The sequence below is a fragment of the Corvus brachyrhynchos genome, unplaced genomic scaffold, assembly GCF_000691975.1.
Source record: "Corvus brachyrhynchos isolate BGI_N302 unplaced genomic scaffold, ASM69197v1 scaffold209, whole genome shotgun sequence".
NCBI classification, from domain to species: domain Eukaryota; kingdom Metazoa; phylum Chordata; class Aves; order Passeriformes; family Corvidae; genus Corvus; species Corvus brachyrhynchos.
In genome coordinates this window covers 2152217-2175209 of record NW_008246056.1, presented here as the reverse complement: position 1 = coordinate 2175209, position 22993 = coordinate 2152217, and the positions used below count along the sequence as shown (strand labels likewise).

Here is a 22993-nt window from a genome sequence, read left to right as displayed (position 1 = left end):
ATGTTGATGAGCTCTAATTTAACTCCAGATGGTCAGGAAAGAGGTGTTGGGAAAGGCTCACTTGCCCAACTGTTGACTTGACTGTGGTGGTCAAAACAGTCAATGTTTCCCTGCTGTACAGGGAGATGATGCTGTGGAGTGGCAGCTCCTTCTATACAAACCAAACTGCACATACAGCAAGAGCAGTGTGATTTGTGCTGCTTATTTCATCTCCAAAGCAGAAGAGAAAATGAAGGAAAATGAGGGTATCAGCTGTGGTAGGCTAAAAATGCGGTTTATTTTTGAAAGGAGAATTCAGCAACTGAGAGGAAACAGATTTTTTAAATAATTTTTTTTTATTATTAGGAGGTTTAAACCAGCAGCTATTAGAAACTTTCCTGCTGTTTGGAATGCTAACTCACTTCCAGGGAAAAGGGATTAAAGACTGAAGGCAGGCAAGCTGTGAAAGTTTGGTGATGCATCTACTTACTACAGGAATAATTCCCTCCAGAGCAGCATGGATTTTTACACTTAGATGATTGCAGACAAAGCTATACACATGTGTTTAACAGATTAGCTGTGGATTGATCTTGCAGAGTTTATAAGTGCACTGGGTCTGATCTTACAAGGCGTTTTAAGTAAATGCTTGACCTCAAACTTTTGTGAAGCCTCAGTGGCATTGTGACAGTTGTTCTTTTGTTTTTAGGATTAAAATCGGTGTTGGAAAATCTGCACTCTCTTCCCATAGAGCGTTTCGCAATTAATCCCTAAAATTGAAAACACATATAAAATCTAATTAATTGAAGATAGATTTTAAGTTGCTGATGAAAAGGGCCTTCACTGGAAAATGGAAAGCCTTTCTTTCACAGCTAGTAAAATACGTTAATCCTTTATTGGCTTAAATCATACAAATTTGATCCAGAACTACCAAGTGCTCTTAATATGCTTGCAGTTGTTGTTCAGTCAAGTATTTGCTTTTCTTTTTTGCTCCTCTATTTGTTTTATTTCTTTCCTTTTCCCCCCAAAGAGCAGCTGTTGCTCTGCAGGGTGAGTAGTTGTTGGGCTCAGTCTCAGGGGAGGTTGCAGGTTCCGAGGTGGAGAGATGCTCCTGAGGAACACACCGAGTGTTGCTCACCCAGGTTTTGCACACACCAGGTCTGCTGGCATTTTTCAGACCTCCCTGCAGCCCATTCCTTCCCGTTGGGGCTCCCTCCACCCTGGGTCCTGATGCACTGCTTTCCTTAATCCGGTGTTTGAGCATATTCCCTCTCCATTTCTCTCTCTTCAGTCCTGCCCACTACCATCATTGCTCTGTTCTTTTCATATGTTTCACCTCCCCTCTTCCTTCCTTATCTCTCTGGGAAGAATATCATGCCCAGAATGAACTTTTTACCTTTGAAGACAGTCCAGAGCAAAGATCTGGGAAGGTGGTGTGTGTCCAGTGCCTGCGCATCCTGCGTCTCTGCACCACTGTAAGCAGTGCTTAGGCTGCTGCTCTTGGAAATAGCTGCCATGGTCTTTCTCTATCATCCATTCTCCAACTATCATCATTTTTTCCACTGAAACCAAAGTCAGGGGCTTTCTTGCCTTTTTGTGCCTCAAATTAAGAGTCCGTCCCAGGTATTATACAGAAGTTACAACACTTCAGGCAAAAAAGTAAACAATTCTTGTGTTGCACACAGAATTTTCTGGGTTTGGTGGGCTACAGGAGGTCTGGTTTTATGCAGATTTTAGAAAATATTTCTGGCAATAGCCAGAAAAGAGATCTTTGCACCCCAGTACACACAGCTTGCAAAACTAAGACGTCTCTGCAAGGTTTCTCCCAAAGAATAGATGGACTGCCCTAAGCGTTTGACAGGATGAGAGGAAAGGGCCTCAGGTTGTGCCAGGGGTGGGATTAGGTCAGATATTATGAAAACTTTCTTTCCTAAAGGGGTTATTAAACATTGGAACAGGCTGTCTAGGGATGTGGTGGAGTCACCCTCCCTGGAGGGATTTAGAAATGTGTGGATATGGCACTTGAGGACATGGTTTAGTGATGAACATGGTGGTGGTGCTGAGTTGATGGTTGGGCTTGATGATTTTAGAGGTGTTTTCCAACCTTAACCAGTCTGTGATTCTGTTTGCACTAATTTTTGTTTTGTGGGAGAGCAGGCTTTGCCCTTGTCCTGTCTGGGGTTCCCATCACCTCTTTGTGATGGCAGTGTGCAGCTGCAGCCTGAGCTCTCCCTCTCTAAATGCTCCTATTTTAAAGCCAAGGCTGACGTGCTGAGCCAAGTGCATTTTTCCTGAGAAATGTGAACGGAGTTTAACAGCAAAGGTGCCTTGGCAAGATGCTGGGCACAATGACTAACGTTCTGCTTTCACACCTCGTTGGTTTTCACAGCATCCTAAAGACATTTTCATCATGCTGTGAAACCAAGACTTCCCTCCCCACATTTTCTTCCTGCAGTCTTTGGTTTTAGTTAGTTTGTGTCTGGTTTCGCTGACCGGAGCTATCAGGATGGTCAGTGGTTCGGGTGTTGATGAGGTGGCCAGGAGGCAGGGAGTGGAGTCTGTGCTTTGGCAAGGAATTCCATGTTAGCCCCAGCAGCATGGAGGGGTGTCTTTGCAGCTCTGGTGCCTGTAGTGAGGGATGGATACCACTTTCCTACATCAGACACATGCACTGGATTGATAAATGTGTTGTATATTACAAAATATGGATGCTGTTCTTATGGAGGCTGAGAAAGTGCTTGAGATGTGCTGGAGGACTTAAAGGACAAGGGAGCTGCAGAGCAGCAAAAGTAGACAAAACCCTCAGTTCTGTTTTCACATACAACTCAGGTCACAAAATCTGAGGCATAATCCAGTAGTTGAACTGCTAAAAGGTTTATTTCATTTTGAATTCTTTCACCTAAATTAAAGTGTTACAAAATGGAAGATCTCACTAATCTTGAGTGGCATGAGCTAAATTCTGGTAGAGGTCAAGGGGAAGATAGGGCAAACTCAGAAGTTTAGAAGAATTTTGCCCTGGGGCTTAGTGTCTGGTGGTCAGGGGCTTAGTGCTGTGCTGCTAAATAGTTCAGATACAGGGTTGTAATTCAGATCATTGTGATGAGGTACTGGTACAAATTATGGGAGAGCATCCTTTCTTAGTCTGCTGGAGCAAATTTTGGGGGAGATACTATGGTCACCAAGTGAAATTTAATGCTTGGGAGACACTTCTGGTACTGCTTAGTGATTCAAGACTTGCCAGGACACAGCCTGATTTTGAGAGCACTGAGGTGAGGTCAAACACTTTTACCTCCTCCTGTTTGCTTTAGGTTGGATCTTTAAGTGATGCTGGAGGGAGTTTTATTCTTTCAGGCTCAAACAAGGCAGCTTCTCCCACCACCCAAGGTCAGACATGTAACTTAGAAAAGGAGGTTTAGCCAGGAGGTTTCCTGAAGTATGCTCTGTAATAAGGGGAGATTCAAAGCAGGAGCTGGAGCCTTGGAGCTCCTGAGTGGTGGTGGCCTCTCAAGGCAGGGTTGTGCTGCAAGCTCACAGGGGCACGAGGATCAGTCACCCAGTTTCTTTTCATCACATATTCAGGAGGAAATCAGGCCCCCTCAACCTTGTTGGGTGTCTCTGCTGAGCACCCTGGATTTCAGAGCAGCTTCTCAGACTCCTCTAAGTGATTTATGCCATGATTGGAACAAGACTTGCTTTTCTGAGCCGAGATCTGATTGTGGCATGGATCACGAAGTGCTTTGAGACAGCTTTGAATATGGATAGAATAAAATCCTTCCTGCTGCTCAAGAGCATTGAAGTTATTATGAGGAAAGTTGCTGATTCCTCTGAACTCTCCGATAGCATTAACATGTATTCTTGTTTCTCTTTAGCCTCAGGCAGCTTTACAAAGAGATGTGTTTAGAGTGCAGACGTTCACCCATACCCAGTAAAATGTGCCTGATGTTAAAGGATGTCTCTGACTGTGTGTATGACTTGCATGAGGCATAATACACATTTTGTAGATTGTATGTTTGGCTTTTTTCACTTGCTGAATGTCTCAGGGTATTTGTCTCTTTGCAAGTATGGCTTAGTGTTGTATAGCAATGAGTCCAAGTTTTGTTAGCAAAATGCTGAATGCACAGTAAGTGAATTTTGCAGAACTGGGTCACCAGAAGGTTCTTCCTTTCTCATCTTTAAGCCCCTGAACAATCGTCTCCTGAATGGTGGTCGTGTGTCCTTTGTTGACAGTTTATTTGATTTGTAACCCTTAGGGGGCTGGAGAATACATTGAATCTGTTCTTAAACAGTGCAGACTGAAAATGCTCATTAAGGGTGTTGATAACGTTTCATGACACTGTGGTACAATAGCTGACTATGCAATATTTGTTGTCTTTTCCAGACTAATGGGCACATATCTGGGAATGGAGATGTTTATCAAGAAAGGCTGGCTCGTCTGGAAAATGATAAGGAATCTCTTGTTCTGCAAGTGAGTTGTCACCCAAATTATTTTTTTCTACTCTTGCATTCACAAGACTTTCTGATAGTATGTGATAAGACCTCTGAGAATTTGTTTGCAGTTGTGATGTGTTGGACAGTGTTCAGAAGACTTGCTGGTACCTGAGAACTAACCCACATTAGGGAGAGGTGTGAATTTAGATTGCAGGGAAAATCTAAAGGCCCTTCTGTCTGTGTATCTGTTCTCTTTGAATTTTGTTAGCGGAGCAGGTCTGTTGAGCAGCCACCTACTTACATCCATGTGTATCCTTAAGATCACCATTTCCCAGAACCATTCACATGATGTCTGCATCAGGACACAGTTGTCCTGTCCTTAGGAAAGGTGACAAAAGCTGCAGGACTGGCCAGCGGGCAGAAGGAGACAAGCGGCTCCCTGGCAGTCCTGCTCATGTGCTGCTGGGCTGGACGGGGTCGGCCCTGGCTGTTCTGGCAGCTGGTTTCCTCTTGCTGTTGGAGCTGGGAATACCTGGCACCCCTTGAACTGCACAGGGGGCATTCTGTATATGGAGCCAGCCTAGGGGCTGTGACAGCACTGAGCTCTGCTTCAGGCAGCTCACCCTCCTCCCCAGCAGTACTGCAGGAAGAGCCTGTTGACAACGAAAAAATGCATTCAGAAAAGGCAGAATGGGAATCTGTCTGCAGTCTCAAAGGTGTTGTCTTGGTCTTGCCCAGCCTCTGGCTGTGTGTTTTAACCACCTTTGCTTTTGTTGTTCTGAAAAGGGGAAAGTGTTTGTTATGGTACACTGTGTGCAATCACTTGGGAAGGAGAATAAATTACAAGCAGCGAGGTTTATGTGGTGGTTAAGGTAGGAGCTAATGGGTTGAGTTAATGTATTGTCACAGCAAAGGCATAATAATTGGTAGTAAAATGCAGCAGCAACCCCTTGTGAAAACTTCCAGGCAGGAGGGGAGCTGCAGAATTGCAATGTATCTGCCAGAAGTTTGGCTGAAATTCTGGTGTGAGGGGAGAGCTTTCCCTTCTCTCCTGTTTCCTTTGCCAAGTGTTGTGTCCACTGCAGAGCTCTGCTCCTCCTCCTCCTCCTCCCTGCACAGTCCCAGCTAATCTTTGGCCTGAGCAGCACTGTTGCTCACCTACAGTTCTTCAGCTGACACATATGGCACAGGGGCAAGGTGCTAAACGTGCATCCTTTTTTCCCTGCTGTCCAGGTAAGTGTGCTTACGGACCAGGTGGAGGCCCAAGGAGAAAAGATCCGGGATCTGGAGTTCTGCCTGGAGGAGCACAGGGAGAAGCTGAATGCCACGGAGGAGATGCTGCAGCAGGTATTTCACAGCTCCACGTCTGTCTTGCTGTCTTGTCTTCCTTCTGTCTTAAACTTTGGTGAGAGCAGTGCCCTTCCAGGTGTTGCAGCCCTTGATGTCTCTTCACTAAGGGGTAATTTTCTACCGTATTGGCTTTAAAGCCTTTGTACGTAGTAATGTCAGTGCTGCTTTATGCTGCAGGAATCCCGTTCTGCTCTCCTTTGAGTCCTTCCCCACTGAACTTCAAAGAGCCTTAGATTAAAGCCTCTGGCAGGATGGGTGGATTCCCCTCACAGCTCCATGCTGCCCAGAGCAACTGTGATGACAGACAGGCTTTTTTCTCATCCTGGCAGCCAGCCCGAGATAGTGCCCCTGTGATCCCAGATGCATCCTAGGTGCCTGGAATCTGTCAGGTGGATAATAGCTGTGTCTCAGGGCTTCAGATAGTGCAAGGAAAAGGGTGATGCTATTCCCCGTGAAGGAGACCTTTAGCTGTCAAAATAAATTACTGATTTCTTCCCCTTGGGTAAATAATTCCGTTCTCTTCCTCTTTATCTTGAATCAGGAGCTTTTAAGCAGAACAACCCTTGAAACTCAGAAACTGGATCTTATGGCAGAGATTTCCACTCTGAAATTAAAGCTTACATCTGTAGAGAAGGATCGATTGGACTATGAGGACAGGTTCAGAGACACAGAGGTGAGTAAACCCCAAGAGAATAAATTGTGAAAGCTATGTGTGTCTTCACATTACCTGAACATTTTTTGGGATTTTTTTTTGTCGGGCAAGAAGAGGACTCCTCTTTAAGGTTAGAACATGTGCCTTTTAAAGCAGAAAGTATCCTCTTTGTTAAACTCTGGTTTTACAAAGGAAGATTTCCAAAGGCAGTTTTTGATTCTGGCTGCCAGGTCTGGGGAGGGATGGATTTAGGTTGGAGTTAAATAAAATCATGAACATACTGCATTCTCCTGACCCCACATGAAACTGTCACCTTCTGAGTAAGGCATGTCTGAGGCAAGTGTTTCAGCCCAGTGCAGGTGCAAAAAGCATCCGTGTGCAGAGACACAGCACCGTAAAAGACAGAACTTTTGGAGCTGGTAACAGAGAATGAGGTGACTCGGTGTGGGGCTGTTGTGAAGCCTGACTTCAGAGCACAGCCTTCAGGGAGCCCAGGACCAGAGGCCAGGGGGGAACACTGCCAGGCGGAGCTGCCATCATCCCTGGCAGTGCTCTCCCGAGGCATTTCCCTCTGTGCTGTAGGTCTGTGTAGATGAACCTTGGTCATGTTGGAAGCCAGAAAGCCTCAAAGCAGATGGGCAAACCCAGGAAACCCCAAGTATCAGCTGAGCTGTGCTGACAGGATGATAGAGCCCCTATGAGAAATACCTTGGAGTCTGCCTATGAAGCAGAACGAAATTTCCAGTTCTGGATTTGTAAATGAGCTGAAATGTCAGGTGTTTGTATGATTGTGGATGTTCCAGATGTCATTTCCTAGAAGGAAAGAAGCCATATTGCCATGACAGGAAACAAAATTGCCCTTTCTACTTCTGTTAGTGGTTTCCCAACTCCTCAGTTTCCAGTGAAGCACCATTCCTCACTTGTATTGCAAGCACAGGAACAAAAGTCAGTCTTCCTTTTGAATTGCTCTTTGGGCCTGTTTGAAGTAATCGGCAGACCCAAAGAAGTCCACAGGTTGAAAACTAATGACTTGGATCATTTTCAGATTTGAAAGTGGTTCTTTAGGTAGTGACAGTAGTGTTTATTCCCTCAGTGCTGCACATTTCCTTGGGTGCTGCCAAGCTGTGGGATGGACTCATGTTGCTTCCTGTTACTTTTCCCTCTAGTTTGGTAACAGGTGTTATGTGAAGGATCACAGCACGGCCTTCAAGGCAGCTGATTTTGCAGTGCAGACGAGCTCTGTGCTTGGCATTGCTGCAGAAATTGGCAGGGGAAGGGGTGGAGGGAATCACTGGAGGTCTCCTGCATCCGTGGGAGGTGTGTGAAAGAGCTGGCTGCTCTCACAGCTCCCCTGGGACTCTGCCCACACGGAGCTCAGCTCTTTCATGAATTACAGCACACAGCAGGCAGGTCTCTGTGGACTGACACTCCAAGCAGCCCAAATGAGGGATAAACGAGCTGGCACCAGCAGTAAATGGCCTTGGGGAGGCAAGGTTTGGTCCAGACGAGCACAGGGAGCAAGTGCTCTCCGACCTGGGTTCTGTTGTATCTTCATTTGCAAACACCCTGTGGTTTCTTGTGCTTTCCAGAACTGGTAGCAAAAGTGATTGGGCTTTGGGATTTGCTTCCTCCATTTCTATCCTTATATTTACTGAATACTGTAGAGTTCTCCTGGACTCCTCCTTTCTTTGTTTCCCCCCGAACTGCAGTCTCTCCATAACTTCATAGCAGAGCTCAGCATACCAAGAAGGTGCACATGGAGCTACCAGAAAAATGGTTCTGGTGTGGGGAGTACACCACAAACTGCAAATCTATAACCTCTGTGCAAGAGGCTTATCTGCTATGAAGACCATTCTATTTGCAATACTTTGAAATACACTAAATGCCTTTGATAAAAATAACCTAAATTATATTTAAAAAGTAGTTACTGTAATTAGCGACTATATGGATTTATATCATGCGTATTTATGCCAGAACTAATGAACTACTACTAAAATGTTTCTCCCTCCATTTGAAATCCAGAATGATGTAGTTTAGTGTGATATATATTATTATATTGTTTCTTCTTTATTTCGACACTTTATAGCTGTAAAAATGCTTAGGTTTAAACCCTGGAAGGGATAGTATATCTTGATTTCCATTTGGTTCAGTGAAAATATGAATGTCTAATTAGTTGTAAGGGTCTCAGCCCTTACAAAATTTCTAAGAGATATTTTGGAGGCAGTACTTATTCAGAAGTGCACAGTATTTTATTCAGTGTTGATCTAATTATATTACTGTTTATCAATTACTTTAGAAGAGCTGAGTATTTAAATGAATGTTTTAAATATTTGACCCTAAAACACGTTATGACTCGAAATGGAAAAAGATTCGTATCCAAACAAGGAAAGAAAAAGTGTGAATATTGCTTCTGGTTTCATTTAGGGAAAAGAAAGGGAAAAGAAAAAAACTGATGTCTGACAACTTGTGGAGCTACTGTCTCCTACAGAATTACCATTCTGATTCAATCCTTCATATTATCCATTTGTTACTTATGTCTGTCGCTGCAACTTCCCATTCCAGCTTGGTTGGTTACTCATATTCCCCATTCTCTGTCTAAACAGATGCCTCACTAGATCTTTGTGCTCTAGGATTTGCTGTCTAGATGTTCACAAACACACAGCTTTTTCAAAGCTAATTGTGTACTTAATAGAGATTTGTAATTGTTCTGTTCTTTGAATCATTCCAGTATTTCCACTTTCTCAGCAGACACCAGCATTATTTTCCTTGAGGAACACGGGTGGTCTGAGTTGGGCTGAGTTTATGTAAGAAAATACCCTGCAAGGGAGTTTATTTAGGGAGGAGTCCGTAGCCAGACAGGGCCTTTGAAGCAGCAGCCAGAGGGTAAAACTGGCTCGCTCACAGGGAATTCTTTGTGATTTATCCACCACCACCTCCAATCTGGTTGCAAGATTGCTCTGTTTTCTGTCACACTGAGCATTTTAAAAGTCACGTGGTTCAAGTGACAAATAATGTGGACAACAGCCTCAGCAGTGGTACTCAGAGTACCACACAGCAAATTTTGACTTTGGATCATGCTGCAGGAGAGAAAAGCCCCAAACAAATCAATTGTCGAGGAATTTCAGGTGTACCTGAATTAGAAGGTCATAGATTAGAAGTAGTAATTACTAAAAGCATTAAAATGTTCTGTGTTTTCACTTTCCTCGTAGTTCTGATAATTGAACTTGGATCTTTCTGAAGAAATACAGATGCTGCTCTGTTAGCATCGGGTTCATTAAGCACAAAATAATAACCAGAGGCTTGTAAGCTTAGCAAGTGTGGTGTGGGGCTGGAAGGCAGGTGTTACCAGGGACCCATGAATACCCTCTAAATGTCAGCTACTGACTTGTTAATTTATAAATATAAATCTCTATTAATTTTATTATTAGCTCTGAAAAATTGTGCTTAGAGCTGTTAGCTCAACGTACCACACTGCTTGACGTGGATTGGGTTTGCCTCAGATGTAGGAAGGAAAGCAAACACAAGGATCATACAAGTGCCTTATTTGAGGGTGGGGAGGCCCTGGCACAGGCTGCCCAGAGAAGCTGTGGCTGCCCCAGCCCTGGCAGTGTCCAAGGCCAGGTTGGATGGGGCTCTGAGCAAGCTGGGATAGTGGAAGGTGTCCCTGCCCATGGCAGGGGGTGGAACTGGATGGGCTTTAAGGCCCCTCCCAACCCAAACCATTCTCTGACCTAGAGGATGAGGAGGCTTGGAGAAAGAGTGCCTTGCACCTTGGTGCACCAGTCAAACTCAGGGTTTGTTTGACCAAGGGGGCTGGGGGCGCTCAGGTCTGACCCCCAAACCTGGCAGGATCCATCGGTATAGCCAGGAGGTCGAGCTGGTCTCCTGAAGAGCTCAGAAGTGAGTTGGTGATGGCTCCGAGTTTCTTCCAAGTCAGGCTGAATCTGCAAAGCCCAGATGCAGTGGTGCCATTGATGCTTAAACACAGGTGCCTTGGCCTGTAGAAACCTGTGATGGCTCCTCTGTTGAGCCCTCAGTGAGAGGGCTCTTTTAAGTGGTGGGAACATGGACTTTTACACTGCAATCACTTCATATTTTGAAAATTCAGGTGATGGCTGGTGAGCCTGGGGTGGGAGAGACTGCAGCAGGGAGGATGTGGCTGCTACGTATTGAGGGATGTGTGCCACTGTTTTCCATTGCCCATCCTTAGTACTGGGCATCCAGGAAGCTGAACAGACGAGTAGGAGGCCTTTCCTGGCTCTCAGCACAGGGAACACAACTTCAATTTATGTCTCCCTTTGTCCTCTGCCCTCTTACATTTGGTGCAGTAACACAGAAACTGAGAAACTCAGTCCCTGGATGTTAGGAAGCTCTGAGTTGCTTGACTTAGTGATGGATTTGGGTGGTGTGGTTTTGTGTGCTGAGTCCCTTTTCTGCCTGCTTTTCTTGTTGTTACAGTCCTAGCTATTGTTCTGTTTTGTTTACTGAATTTCTTTGTTGTTTCTGGTTGTCTTTTTCCCCTCCACTCAGGATTTGATCCAGGAAATAAACGAATTGCGGTTGAGGGTGGGAGAAATGGACAATGAAAGACTCCAGTATGAGAAAAAGCTGAAAACAACTAAAGTAAGTGAGGCTGAGGGGAAGAGGCAGGGATGGGCGTAAATCAGGCTTTACGAATTCACTCTTTTCCCTACTTCTTGCCTGCACCCTGCAAAATCCTGAGTACTCTCAGGCCCTGGGGTTTCATGGCTCTTACTTAGCAGCAGAGGCTATTCCCAAATTTCATGCTGTGGTTTTCAGCTTGAGCATTGTTTTTTATGCAGGGTAACTTACCATGCTGTTAACAGTAAATTTGTTACCTGTTTAGACCTTTGTTTCACATGTGTGTCAAGAAACACCAGTTGCAATATGTAAGGTGTATGCCATAGGTTAAAAACAGCATTTATTTTCTCCTAACTGTGCTAAAAATAAACCACTTCTGAAGAGAAGGCATTCACCTAAGTATTTCTAGCAGCCTGTTTCTCTAACTTCTCTTTTCCATTTAGCCTTGTCTCTTTTCTACCTTTAGTTTTCTCTCACTCCTCTGTCTCTGTTACCAGTCTTTAATGGCCAAACTTTCTAGCATGAAAATCAAAGTGGGTCAGATGCAGTATGAAAAGCAGCGGATGGAGCAAAAAAGCCAGATGCTAAAGGTGTGGTAGTTTCTGGGTAACGCCGGGCCTGTTTTGAATCCTTCATGTTCCACCCTTCACTGGTGTGTCCTGCATTGTGCTGTCATGCTCTGTCCTTCATTAATTGCTGTGTGTTGATATGCAGTGTGCCCTTCCTCATTAGATGTGGAAAGCTCTTTATGTAGATGTTCCTTGTAAACAGCTTTTCTATTGCAGGGGAGAGGATTTTCGTGCTCTGAACCTAATGGCACATAATGGCATTAGACTTGGGTTAAAATCACTCCCCTTCCAAGGGAAGATTGCCTTGTCTGTAGCTTACATCCATTATTCAAACAGAACTTTTTATCACCCTTTTAGAGAAAATGTATTCATGAAAACTAGCTGGGAAATAGTGATTCTTTTATGCTGTCCCCTCTCCCACATGTAAATTTGCATATCGTGTTTCTAATTCAGGGGAAGAAATACACATTGACAGCCACATGCAGCTCTAGTTGCCTGTGGGTATAACAGCAGCTTCTCAAGTGACCAAGAAATGGTCTTGTTTTGGAGTAGCATGGATCCTACACTGGCAGGAATCCCATCATAATCAGCGCCAACTTGGAGCACTGGAGAATTGTAATTATTGCCCAGCCACTGTTGTGGAAAAAGCTTTGATTTCTTGACAATTTTGAGATTGATCTATTTTTCTGATGATGCTTTAGGGCAAACAGGAACCAGTTTCAGGAGATTCCATAGCTGGGGCATAGTTTGGGTTGCAGACATGACTATGTATTTGCAACAGAACTTCTGAGGGTAGCTCAGGAAAATACCTAAGCCACAGTATTCCAGTTTGGTTTATTCCATTACGGATTTAAAACGTCATTTAGAAGCTGTAAATGCCAAAATGATGAGTCTTGCCTTGTTTTGCTTTGTTTACAAACTGAACAAATTAAATTTTCAGTGTTGGGTACAGTTGCAGTGAGGGTCCTGTCTTGATGATGCTGTTGCACACGATATCCTCGGACATCAAAGAAACATGTTACTAAACTGGGTAGGATTTGACTCAAATTTTAAAAAGTTAAATGCATGGATCTGTGCCAGTCACTTGCTAGTGCAGATGGTTAGATCTAAGTTAAAACTTGACAGCATTTTTCTAATACACCCCAACTCCCCCAAACACCATCTGTCTTATTCTCAAGAATCTCAGCTCCAAGCTTTCTTTCCTAATGCTTGATCAGCAAACCCAAACTGTGGCAGAGGTACCACGTTTTTGTCTGAACTGCTTTCCAGTATGTGTCCATGTGCTTGCTGGTGTTGTGAGTGATTTTTCTTCCATAGAAGCAGTGGTTATTTCTGAAACTCTCCTCAGCCTGCTATAAGCACAGTTTCGGAATTGTTCGGCTTCGAACATGCAAAATGCCAAAAGAAATGTGTGGAAATGTTAGCATTCAGCTTTGTCACCTGCACTTTTTTCTATCTCTGCAAGGTCAAATAAATAAGAAAACTGCCTTTTTTTTTTTCCCTTTTGCTCTTCTTTATATTTTGATGTGAAATTTCTTTGCAATTACACACAAGACCAACAATTTCAGACCACAGGCCCCCTGATTTTGCTCTGTTATGGGCTCAGAGGTCTGTTGGGATGTTCAGAGTCACTTTGGTGGGTGCATCCTCAGGCAGTGTTAAATGTCAGGGGACCTCAGTCATTTCCACCAGCTGAGGACGTGTCCACTGTGCTTCCTAGGAGGGAATTGTGGAAAAGTCTCAGCTGCCTGTGGAAGCTGTCACTGAGTGGCTCTGTGTCTTTACAGGATGAACTGTCAGCTCTGAAAGACAAACTAGAGCAGAAGGAAGCCGAGGTGAAAAGGTTGCACGAAAAGTTGGTTTGCAAGCTGAAAGGAGAAGGAATTGAAATACTGGACAGAGGTAAGAAAAAGGGAGGCTCTGTCACCGTGTCCTCCTCAGTCGCCTCATCTGAGGTCGTGTTTCCTCGTACAGGAAATAACTGATAAAAGCCTCACTTTTTCTAAACTTTGTCTTCATGTTTACCTCTTGAAATATATTTAGAGGGTGTTGACGATGCAAGTGCTGAACTTACTGTCACAGCAAGCTCTTGATCAAATTTAAACAAGACAAAAAATCCCAAATTAGCTCCTTATGTAGCTTATGGGGCCTCAAAAAAACCAGGTTATACTGGCTGAGGAATTTTTAAACTAATTTCAACAAATGCCCCAAAACCGTTGTGTTGAAAAGGAAGCTTCCGGCAAGCTAGGGGAAAAACCATACTAGAGACCAAAGTATGATATGGACCTAGCTGTGAGTAGGTGAAATCAAGGATTGATTCTGGATTTGTGTACTGGTTAAGTCTAAATCTTAATTAAGCTTGAATTAGCACAGAATTTTTACATGCTGGGTAATTCTTTTATTGGCTTGTAAAGAAGAAACTGAATTAGTATTTGTTAGAGGGAAACTTAGATTGAGGATTTATCTTACTTAAAACCAGAAATTTTTGGTTAAAACATCATAGAAGTTTTCCACAGCCTTTTTCGACCTGATGCCATTTCAATTCTAAATGTATCTTACTGATAGTTATTGCTGATTTTAAGATTGTGCTTTTAAAGTATGATTTTTAGAAAAAGAAATGCACAAGAGATTAGTCTCCTCCCCTGACCTGAGGAGGAAAATGCTGTGTGTAGATTATCACATTTTATTTCATGAAATGGTGTTTTCAAAACCACTGCCCAAGATCACTGAAAGTGACCACAATGAACTGTGATTCCATTTTTTTGAAAGAACATTTGAATGTGAACAGGGTCTGACTTTATTGCAGTCATGACTACTTATATAGGGCTTCTTTCCCTGGGGAACTACTTGAACTCTCATTACCCTCTGGTCCTCAGCTTTATGGTTTTCAGTATAGCTCAGCAGCAGATCTTTTGCTGTGATGAAACATGTTTTATCTGCCTTGGACTGATACTAAAAAATGCTGTTTGCAGATAACAAGTTATCTGCCTCATTAGCTGAATGAAGTGAGGATGAGTTGATTCCTTAAGTATCAGTAATGTCTTAAAAGTTATTTCATGTCATAACCTTCATGCTAATTTCCAATCCAATGGATTTTCCCTGCACAGATGAAAATTGTAAAAAGAAGCTCAAAGATAAAAGTAAGGTTCCTGGTGTCTTTCCATGAGCATTTACATTCCAGAAGTGCTTTCCAGAATAGCTTTCTGCATGTGTGTGCAAAACTGCTTTAACAAACATTGTTAGGTTGCATCATCTATAACCCTTAGTTACACTTACAGTAAAACTGGAGAGCAAGGGTGGGTACATCACACTGGAAACACAAAGTTTCCTGAAGAAAGTCTGATTGATAAAGGAAGATTGGGTCTCAGGAAGGCTCACAAAGCAGTTGCCTCTCGGTGAAATGCAGCTGCAATCCAGTAGACCAGATTTTCAGCCAGCATAACTGAGGGAAAATCACTGGAACTGGATCAGTTGCTGGTTTAGCCTGATGTGTCTAAACATCTTTCATCTAGAAAGCCAGCCAGGCAGCTTCTTTTCTTCTTGCATTTCATTAAGGAGGAGAGTGTTCTTCCTGCTCTGTTTGCTTTCCATTAATTTTTAGGAAGCTGAAACAAGGCTTTTTTGCCTGTGAGTTTGGACACCTGCCTACATTTGTACTAAATTTGAATTTTACTTCATTTATGCAAGGTAGATCTTTAGGAAAAAATGGAGAATATTTCCATTCTTTTTGAATTCCTAGTCCAGAACACCTCCAGAATATACATGTTCCCATGTATTTGTACTTCCTGATAAATAAGGATTATAGATGAAGCACAGAACACTGTTGTCTGTGTTAGGAACCTTTCCCAGGTCTGAACTGCAATGTAATGTTCCAGCATGACTGCTCATCACAGCAAGTACCTGTATCATTCCACTGTGCCCTCCTCATTCCTCCATCCATGCTGGATTAGGGCTGAGCATCACTGCACGGTGCTTCCTTCATCACATCCATTAATCCCATGGCTTTGTCGAGTGGGTTTGTGAGATGCCATTTGGGGTGGTTGTTGAGTCTTGTAATGAGGATGTGTTTCACTGCATTCCAAATGTAGTATTTATTTTATGTTGAACTTCTTGTTTTGCAGATATTTGGTTATTTGAAAGATGGAGATAGTGGAAGTCAAGCAGTAGTTTTACTCTCGAGTTTTCCATTCTTCTAAGGCTTGGAGAGGGGTGGGGGGAGGAAGGAAATTTCCTGAATTTCATCATTTCCTTGATAAAAATGTCAGAGAAGAGGTTTGAAGAAAAATAGCTTTCCTCTTTGTGTTTGCATCTAAAATAGAATTCAAGTGGGTTATGTTTTATGTGTAAACTTGTAAATCTACTTTCAGATATTACTGAGTTGCTTCTAGGTATTTTATTTTTCTTATTTCCTTACACTTACTTAAATTGACTTGGAGAACTGTATTGTGTTTTTAGATATAGAGGTACAGAAAATGAAGAAGGCGGTAGAATCTCTAATGGCAGCAAATGAAGAGAAGGTAGCAAAGTCATTATTTTTTTCAGTAATCATTCATCAGATTGATTTAAATCTCTAAGGAAACCCTCATGTGTGAGCTTTTCACAATTCAGTTAAAAATCAGACTTGTAAGAATCAATGATTTTCTGCAGTCAGAAAAATCAGGTCTGTACAAATCAATGATTTTCTGCAGTCAGAAGCACTGCAGTGCCTTTAAGGGGCTATGAGCATTTATGAGCTCTGTGCATGTGCACAGGATCTGTACAGAGTCCTTACACTGTTGTTTTGTTGAATTCAGTGTGATTAATTTTGCACTGTGTTCTGCAAATGCAAAGAGCTCCATACAAGTGCCAAATCACAGGCTGCATTTCCAAAAGAGCTTTTCTGTGAAGTATGAATTATTTTCATACATGGTTGTGTTCTTTGATATGCATGTGCATTTTGTAGGATGTTTTCTTTTGATCGCCAAAGCCCTAAATCCTTTTGTACATGGCAAATTTATTATGCTCTGCCTTTGACTTAACAGGGGAGCTGAAATCCACTTTCAAGGCTGGGACAGTTCTGGTGGTTAATCAGATGATAGTTTTTGCTAAATACAATTTTTGGCATTTCAAAGCCTCTCAGCATTCTGAGTCCTGTCCCATCCACACTTCCCATTTCTTTTAGTCTCACAGCCAGTTAAACTAAAGGATCTAGTATTTGTGCTTCTTATTTCTGGGGGAGGAAGCACAGTCACAACTTCCTTTTATTTTAGGAAGAAGAGCTTCGGCAATCTCTGAATAGGTACAAGAAAGTCCAAGACATGGTGATACTGGCTCAAGGTAAAAAAGGTATTGTACAACCAAAAAAAAAATGAAGCTCTTCTGTCATTGAAACTCCAGGTGTGTTGTGGTGCTGAGCTTAACTGTGTGGCTGAAGCAGAAGCTGTATCTGTGCCACAACATGTAATGGCCCATTCCATGTATTCTAAGACTGGTGGAGGTTTCCAGACCCCTTCAGAGAGGGAAGATTGTCAATAGCCCAACTAGAGGGAAGAAGCAAAATATGTATTTCCGTGGTGTTGGGTTCTCACCGCGCTGAGTGTTGAAGGGAGAGCAATTTTTAAATGGGTATTGCCTTTTCTTGCAGTGCTGTGCCTTCAAGAACAAGAGGGTGTTAGAACAGACCTTGATTCTCTGGGAACTGTGCTCCATGGCCACTTCCTGGAGCATGGACAGAGATTTCAGGCAGTGAAAAATGGCCAAGAGAGGTTTTTTCTGTGAACAGACTTTGGTTTGTGTTTGCCTCAGGCCTTTGGCAATGAGCACTGGATTTCTGGTGCAAAAGTACTGTCTTTCACAACCAGTCCAAGCCTTTTGGTAGCACTGAGGCAGTTCAGGAGCATCCAGGGTGGAAGGAGCAGAGGATACCAGCGGTGGTGTGGGCTTCAGCAGTACCTAAATGAGACACACTGAGTTTGTGGCAGGCTGCAGACCTGATGTGGTCACTTCTAGGCTGGTGATAGACTCCTGAGCAGTGAGCTGCATTTTTCCTCAGGGTACCTTGAAGATACCACAGAGACATCTTAAATTTCAGGCAGACTCGACCATCTGGTCTTTTCCTTAGTGAATAAGGGAAACAAAGTATTTAGAATGAAATTCCAGAACAGACAGGAAAGAAGTACTCCAGTTTATTCAGCTTGTTGAAACTGATGCCACTAAATGCCCTGAGGGTGGTTGCTGGGCTTTTTGGCCTCCTTCGGTTCCAACCCTGCTGTGTTGTGGTGGTTGAATTGGGAAGTGACACTTGGCCATGACTCCCTTTCTCCTACTGTAGTCTGTCCTAAAAGCCCCCAGCAATCAAATCCTTCCATTTTTGGCCCATAACTGAGCACACTGGCTGCACCTTGTGTGGGAGCAAGGGTTGTAAAACCAACAAGGTTCCATGTTCTCTCCCTTCAGGCAAGGAAAGTGAAAGTGAAGACTTGAATTCAGGGTCTGTTTCCATGGGTTTATTGGACACACCAAGTCTGACTGACCCAGAGAAAAGCCCATCCCCAACCCCGGTAACAGCATCTCCAATCCACGATGAGTTCAACGTGAATATTCACGAAGAGGTACCTTTTTTTCTTCTTTTTATTTAATGCCATTGTTCCTTGAAAACACTGCTTGGGCTGGATTCATATTGCAGATGACAAAACTCGAGCTCCTGAAAAGATTTTTTGCTGGGTTGCACAGTTTTTTGTAATGTCTCATATCCTTTTGGAGAAAGTAGTTTTCTTGTGAAAGCTGCTGAGGAATTCAATTAAACTTCTTTTTCTTAACGCTCAAATGGAATCAAAAGACAGCAAATAGCTGTGTTCATCATGAGAACAGATCTAAATGACTTTCTATTAGACATAGAAATTATTTTTCTTATCAAACATAGCTGCTTTAGGAGCTACATTTAATTTGTCACAAACTTGAAGTAAATATGTTGGAACTTATTAAATGCATCTTGTCATATTTAAAAGGATGCAATCATGATTGCATCTATTCAGATAAATGATAAGTAGGTTGTAGTCCAGTCTCTGATTTTTGCAATCAGATTTTCCAGTAATAAAATTATAGACCTCTTCTCTAAGCTCCCAGTCAAGGCAGGGTCTTGACTTACTTAAACAGCATGAACATGCTATGAAGAAAATGAAATTAAATTAAATGTTTAGCAGCTTTTTGGTCTTCTCTGGGTGTCTGAGGACAGGATTAAACCTGAAAAGTGAGCTACCCTTCATGGTGTCTGTGGTAGAGACAGATTTAGCAGGCAGCCTTGGGAGACTTGTGAGATTTTTGTCTATGCTATAGCTTAACTGTGCAATGATTCATGTTTTATCTGCAGTGCCATCTTTCAAGGAGTAAATCATTCTATTACAACAGGGAAAAAAGCACTTTTGAAACCTTATTTCAGATCCTTCTTTTCAGGGTTTATCTGTTACTCTTTTTTCATTTATGATTGCTTCATTTCAGCTCAGAAGATTGTAACACATATTCTTCATTCTTTTCAGAATTCCTTACAGATCCACACCAGCATTTTACAGATTTCAATCCCTTCCCTTTCATCAACTTCCAAGAGCTCAGAAACTGTTGCAGAGAGACTGAAAATACACCCTAGGCCAGAGCCTGCCAGTGAAATGGGGTATTATGGTTTCCATGTATTTTTCAATTGTAAATCAAATCTTCTGTGATGTTTAAGGAGGGCAATAATTTGTCAGTCACTGAATTATCAAGTCATTAGCCAGGTAAACAAGGCCAGAAGTCCCTTGGCTAGCTGCAGCAAACTAAGCTAATGTTCCTCAAGTGCATTGATTAAATCCTGCGTAAGCAAGGGCCGGTTTGGTTGCTGTTGTAGCAGCGCTCATGGTCTGTACCAGCTGCTTCACAAGGAATGAACAGAAGGAGAGGGAAGCTGATCTAATGCAATGAAAGCCACAGAATCATTATTTTGGCCTAGGTTTGCATCATCGAGGCCTGGCTGGGCTGGCATTGGCTGTGCCAGCCCTGGTGATTTGCACTCAGACATTTTTCACAGCTGCTAAAGATGGTTGTAAGGCACTGCCAGAACTAAAGGGCTTCCAGCTCTAACCTGAGGAGGGTGGGAAACTCAAGGGATATGTGGCTGCACCCTGGGGCTGTGGCTGAGCTGTGGCACCCAGGGGTGTCCCCGTGCTGGGAACCAGTGGCAGCTCCTTGGTGAGGAGTAGCTGTCACCTTCCACCACCATTTCTAATCCTGCACCCTCCTTGTCCTGGGAGGAAACCCAATCCCTGCAGACCTGCACTGGCACTGCAGGGAGTACAGAAAAGCACCCCAGAATCACAGCTAAACAAAGGCTGTGCTTGGGTTTTTTTCTTCTGGGTCCAAATCCCTGGCTTTATCTTAAGGAGTACCAAATACTAAGAATCCAGAGGCAAGGAAATGTTGTTGACTTAAAACAATCATCAATCTCAATGTGAAACATCAGTGCAAGCACAATTTGATGTGTGATTTTTCCAGTTCCAATTGAGGAAAGCATCCTATCCAGAAGCCCAGGTTTGCTGGGTTTGTGTTGTACATGTTCCTCCTGCAGCTCAAGCCATCACCAGCAGGGATTTCACCTGTGTCTCCTCTTGGAAAAAACCAAAGCAAGCACTGAACTGCAGCAAAATGCCCTGTGCATTGGTGGTGACAGGGAAATGGTGACCTCCACTCCTTGTGCTGCTGCAGATCCTGCTGGAATCTCTGCATTTATTTAAGCTGAATAGTTCAGTATTGTCATCATCTTACAGTGAGAGTTGGCTTTCCTGGGGCTCTTGAGCTCACCTTTGTCCTTTATCTTTTACAAGACATGCTGCCATAGAGGGGAAAATTTGCCGTGTGTTAGTACCATAAGAGCTGAAGTGAAAACAGAATTAAAGCAGGCTGAGATCATAGGATTTCTGTCTCAGCCTTTTTTCATAATTTTTTTGTTTTTACAGCGAAGGAAGATCAACAGGTTCTTCCCCTGAAACTCATCTGTGTGATAGTCCAGTGTAAGTGTCATGATCAAAACTGTTCAGGGGAGATATTGAAATGTGATGGTCAATTTGAAACCCCCCAAGGCACTCCCCATATTTTACATACACATGGAAATAGGTCAGTTAATTCTAGCCAAGATGGTTTTTGCTGATGGTTGGTTTCTGCTCCTGTCCCATGCTTTCATGATTATTATTTTCATATTAATGCTTATCTGGGCACAGGGTACTTCCTGTTGCATTGTGAAGCATCTCTAATTTGGTGGTAGCCAATATACTTTGAAATTTGTAGTTTTCCGTAGTGCATGCTTGATTTGCTTTTTTCTTGTGACAGTGGGGGGAAGATGATCAGCTGACTACAATGAGAAAATAATTTTCGTTTCTGCCACATATCCATATTCCCTAAAGCAGCAGTTATTACAGTGTGGAAGTTCTTACAGTGTCTCATTAAATTGGATGGGCTCTGATGACTGCATTTACTGCACTGATTACTGCATCTTAATTCAAAATATCACTGGGTTTAGTACATCTCATTATGTATTATAATGCTTTCTGTAAAGCTGATTCCTGTGAGTGTCTTTATCTTAGCAAATTTAATTCTAATAACTGAGCTTGGTTTTTATGTTGTTTTTTTCAGAACTTCCTCTCTGCAGAAGTCCTGCAGTCTGAGCAGTTTGAGGAAAGAGGCATCTGAAATGGTAGGTTTGGTCTCTTCTTCCCATCTCCTTGCAGATAGGGGTGACATCTCTGTTGTGACCCTGTGGCTGTTGTGTTGCCTTCTGAGAAATTCAGAGTCAAAGCAGGGCTCCTTGTGGCATGTGTTGGCAGTGGTCACACACATGTGACATCTTCCACATTTTATTAAAGGAGAAAATCTGTCCTTGAAAACAGAGGTGCTTTTTTTGTCCTCTTTGTATGAAGCTTTTACCTGAGACTCTCTTGCTGTGTTTTTCCTCAGATAATGAGGTGAGATTTTTTTACTGGATATGCTTTTCTGATTTAAGACAAGAAAAAGATAACTCCCACCACCACTTCCTACCTGTGTTTAAGGTGAATAATTTTGGGAGGCCATGTAATTAATGCACTATAAAATACAGTCTGGGCTGACTATATTTTGGATAGTCAGGAACAAAATACTGAGCTGTTGGATGTCTGGGGATAGCTTCAGTGTAGGTTTCTGTGGAAGTAACCAAAAGCAGCTAATCTCTAGTGATGCCATCAAATCAGGGCAATTTGTGGGCTCTTTTGTGACAGCCTGAACTCCTCGAAACTCCTGAATCCCCGATACCTCCTCTGCCTTACAGGGGGAGGCTGACAGGACTGAAAATGTCCCCAGAATCTGATAAGAGCTGGAGTTCATGGGGTGGGGGTCTTTGGTTTTTTGTTTGTTTGGACAGACAAGGAGTAGAGGCTGTGGGTGTTTTATCTACTTGCCTTCTACCCTGTCTGGTTCCAGCTTAGGGTCCCCTCAGGCAGCTCTGCCCGTGAGTGCCTTAACGTTCTGTGCGTCACTAATCATGTGCACAGCTAACCCTTCACAAAGTGAACCAAAGCAACCCTATTTCCATGTCAGCTCACTGACCTCAAAGCAAGCAAGGATTAATCTATGTGAAGTACAGCTCTGAAGAGATTTATTTTGGGGGAAGGAAGCAGTCAGGGAAGGGTATTTGAGTCAGAACTTAACTCAGGGTAACAATAATGAATTGAACCCTGGCTATAAACCATGACTTTTTAAACATCTTAATCTTTCCCAAACAGGACAGAGACTGTGCACAGAAGCCAGCAGAGGTAACGTGTGTGTGTGGTGATGTGTGTCCTTGGAGAAACATGGGCAGGTTTTGGAGGAGGAGGTGCTGGGAGGTGTGGAACTGCGCGCGGTTCCAGAGGGGGAATAGCAGTCCTGCAGGCAGGACGGTGAGGAGTCTCTGGTGGGTGTCCCCATCAGTGCCACTGCTCAGTGCTCAGCCTCCTCACACATGGATTATCTTCCAGTCTAATTGAGCATAAGGTCACCAGCTAAGATAATGTTTTTCCCCCACTAGATAATTAGCAAAGCTAACCATTAAGTATTTTACTGACTCTGTAATTATCTTTGATTAGTGTCTCTTTAAAAACCTTCGGGTTTCTCAATTGTTGTCTGTGAGTAGCAAGTGTGTTTCTGAAAAGGCTGTCACTGCAGAACAGTCACCCTGTGGTACCTTAAGGCCACAGCTTGCAGTTCTTACCTCTAGGAACACCTGACAGAGGTGACAGACCTCAGTTACCACTCGTAGGATGAATGCTGTATTGATTCAGCAAAAGCCAAAGGATTATATTTGGGCTGTGAATGGTTTTACTTCCATCTTCTTTCAAAGCGACAGTGAAACAGCTGACAAGGTTAAAGTACTGCTTTAAATTGGCTAACTGGAGTGTCTGAT

At 43.1% G+C, this 22993-nt stretch overlaps 1 protein-coding gene across 18 annotated transcripts in view; it reads left to right on the top strand.

Annotated features, from left to right (window-relative positions):
- The window catches only part of PPFIBP1 (PPFIA binding protein 1), a 73241-nt gene that overhangs the window by 34512 nt on the left and 15736 nt on the right, over positions 1-22993 (top strand). For 8 of the 18 annotated variants that reach the window (XM_017745800.1, XM_017745797.1, XM_017745798.1 and 5 more), the window contains 14 exons: positions 4355-4441; positions 5638-5751; positions 6296-6427; positions 10937-11029; positions 11506-11598; positions 13365-13479; positions 14685-14717; positions 16033-16094; positions 16827-16902; positions 18013-18167; positions 19092-19222; positions 20541-20594; positions 21214-21274; positions 22335-22364. In XM_017745800.1, the coding sequence (XP_017601289.1) occupies positions 4355-4441; positions 5638-5751; positions 6296-6427; positions 10937-11029; positions 11506-11598; positions 13365-13479; positions 14685-14717; positions 16033-16094; positions 16827-16902; positions 18013-18167; positions 19092-19222; positions 20541-20594; positions 21214-21274; positions 22335-22364 (1236 nt within the window). The remainder of the gene's footprint in view (positions 1-4354; positions 4442-5637; positions 5752-6295; positions 6428-10936; positions 11030-11505; positions 11599-13364; positions 13480-14684; positions 14718-16032; positions 16095-16826; positions 16903-18012; positions 18168-19091; positions 19223-20540; positions 20595-21213; positions 21275-22334; positions 22365-22993) is intronic. The other 10 variants (XM_017745811.1, XM_017745804.1, XM_017745808.1 and 7 more) reach the window with 5 other exon arrangements.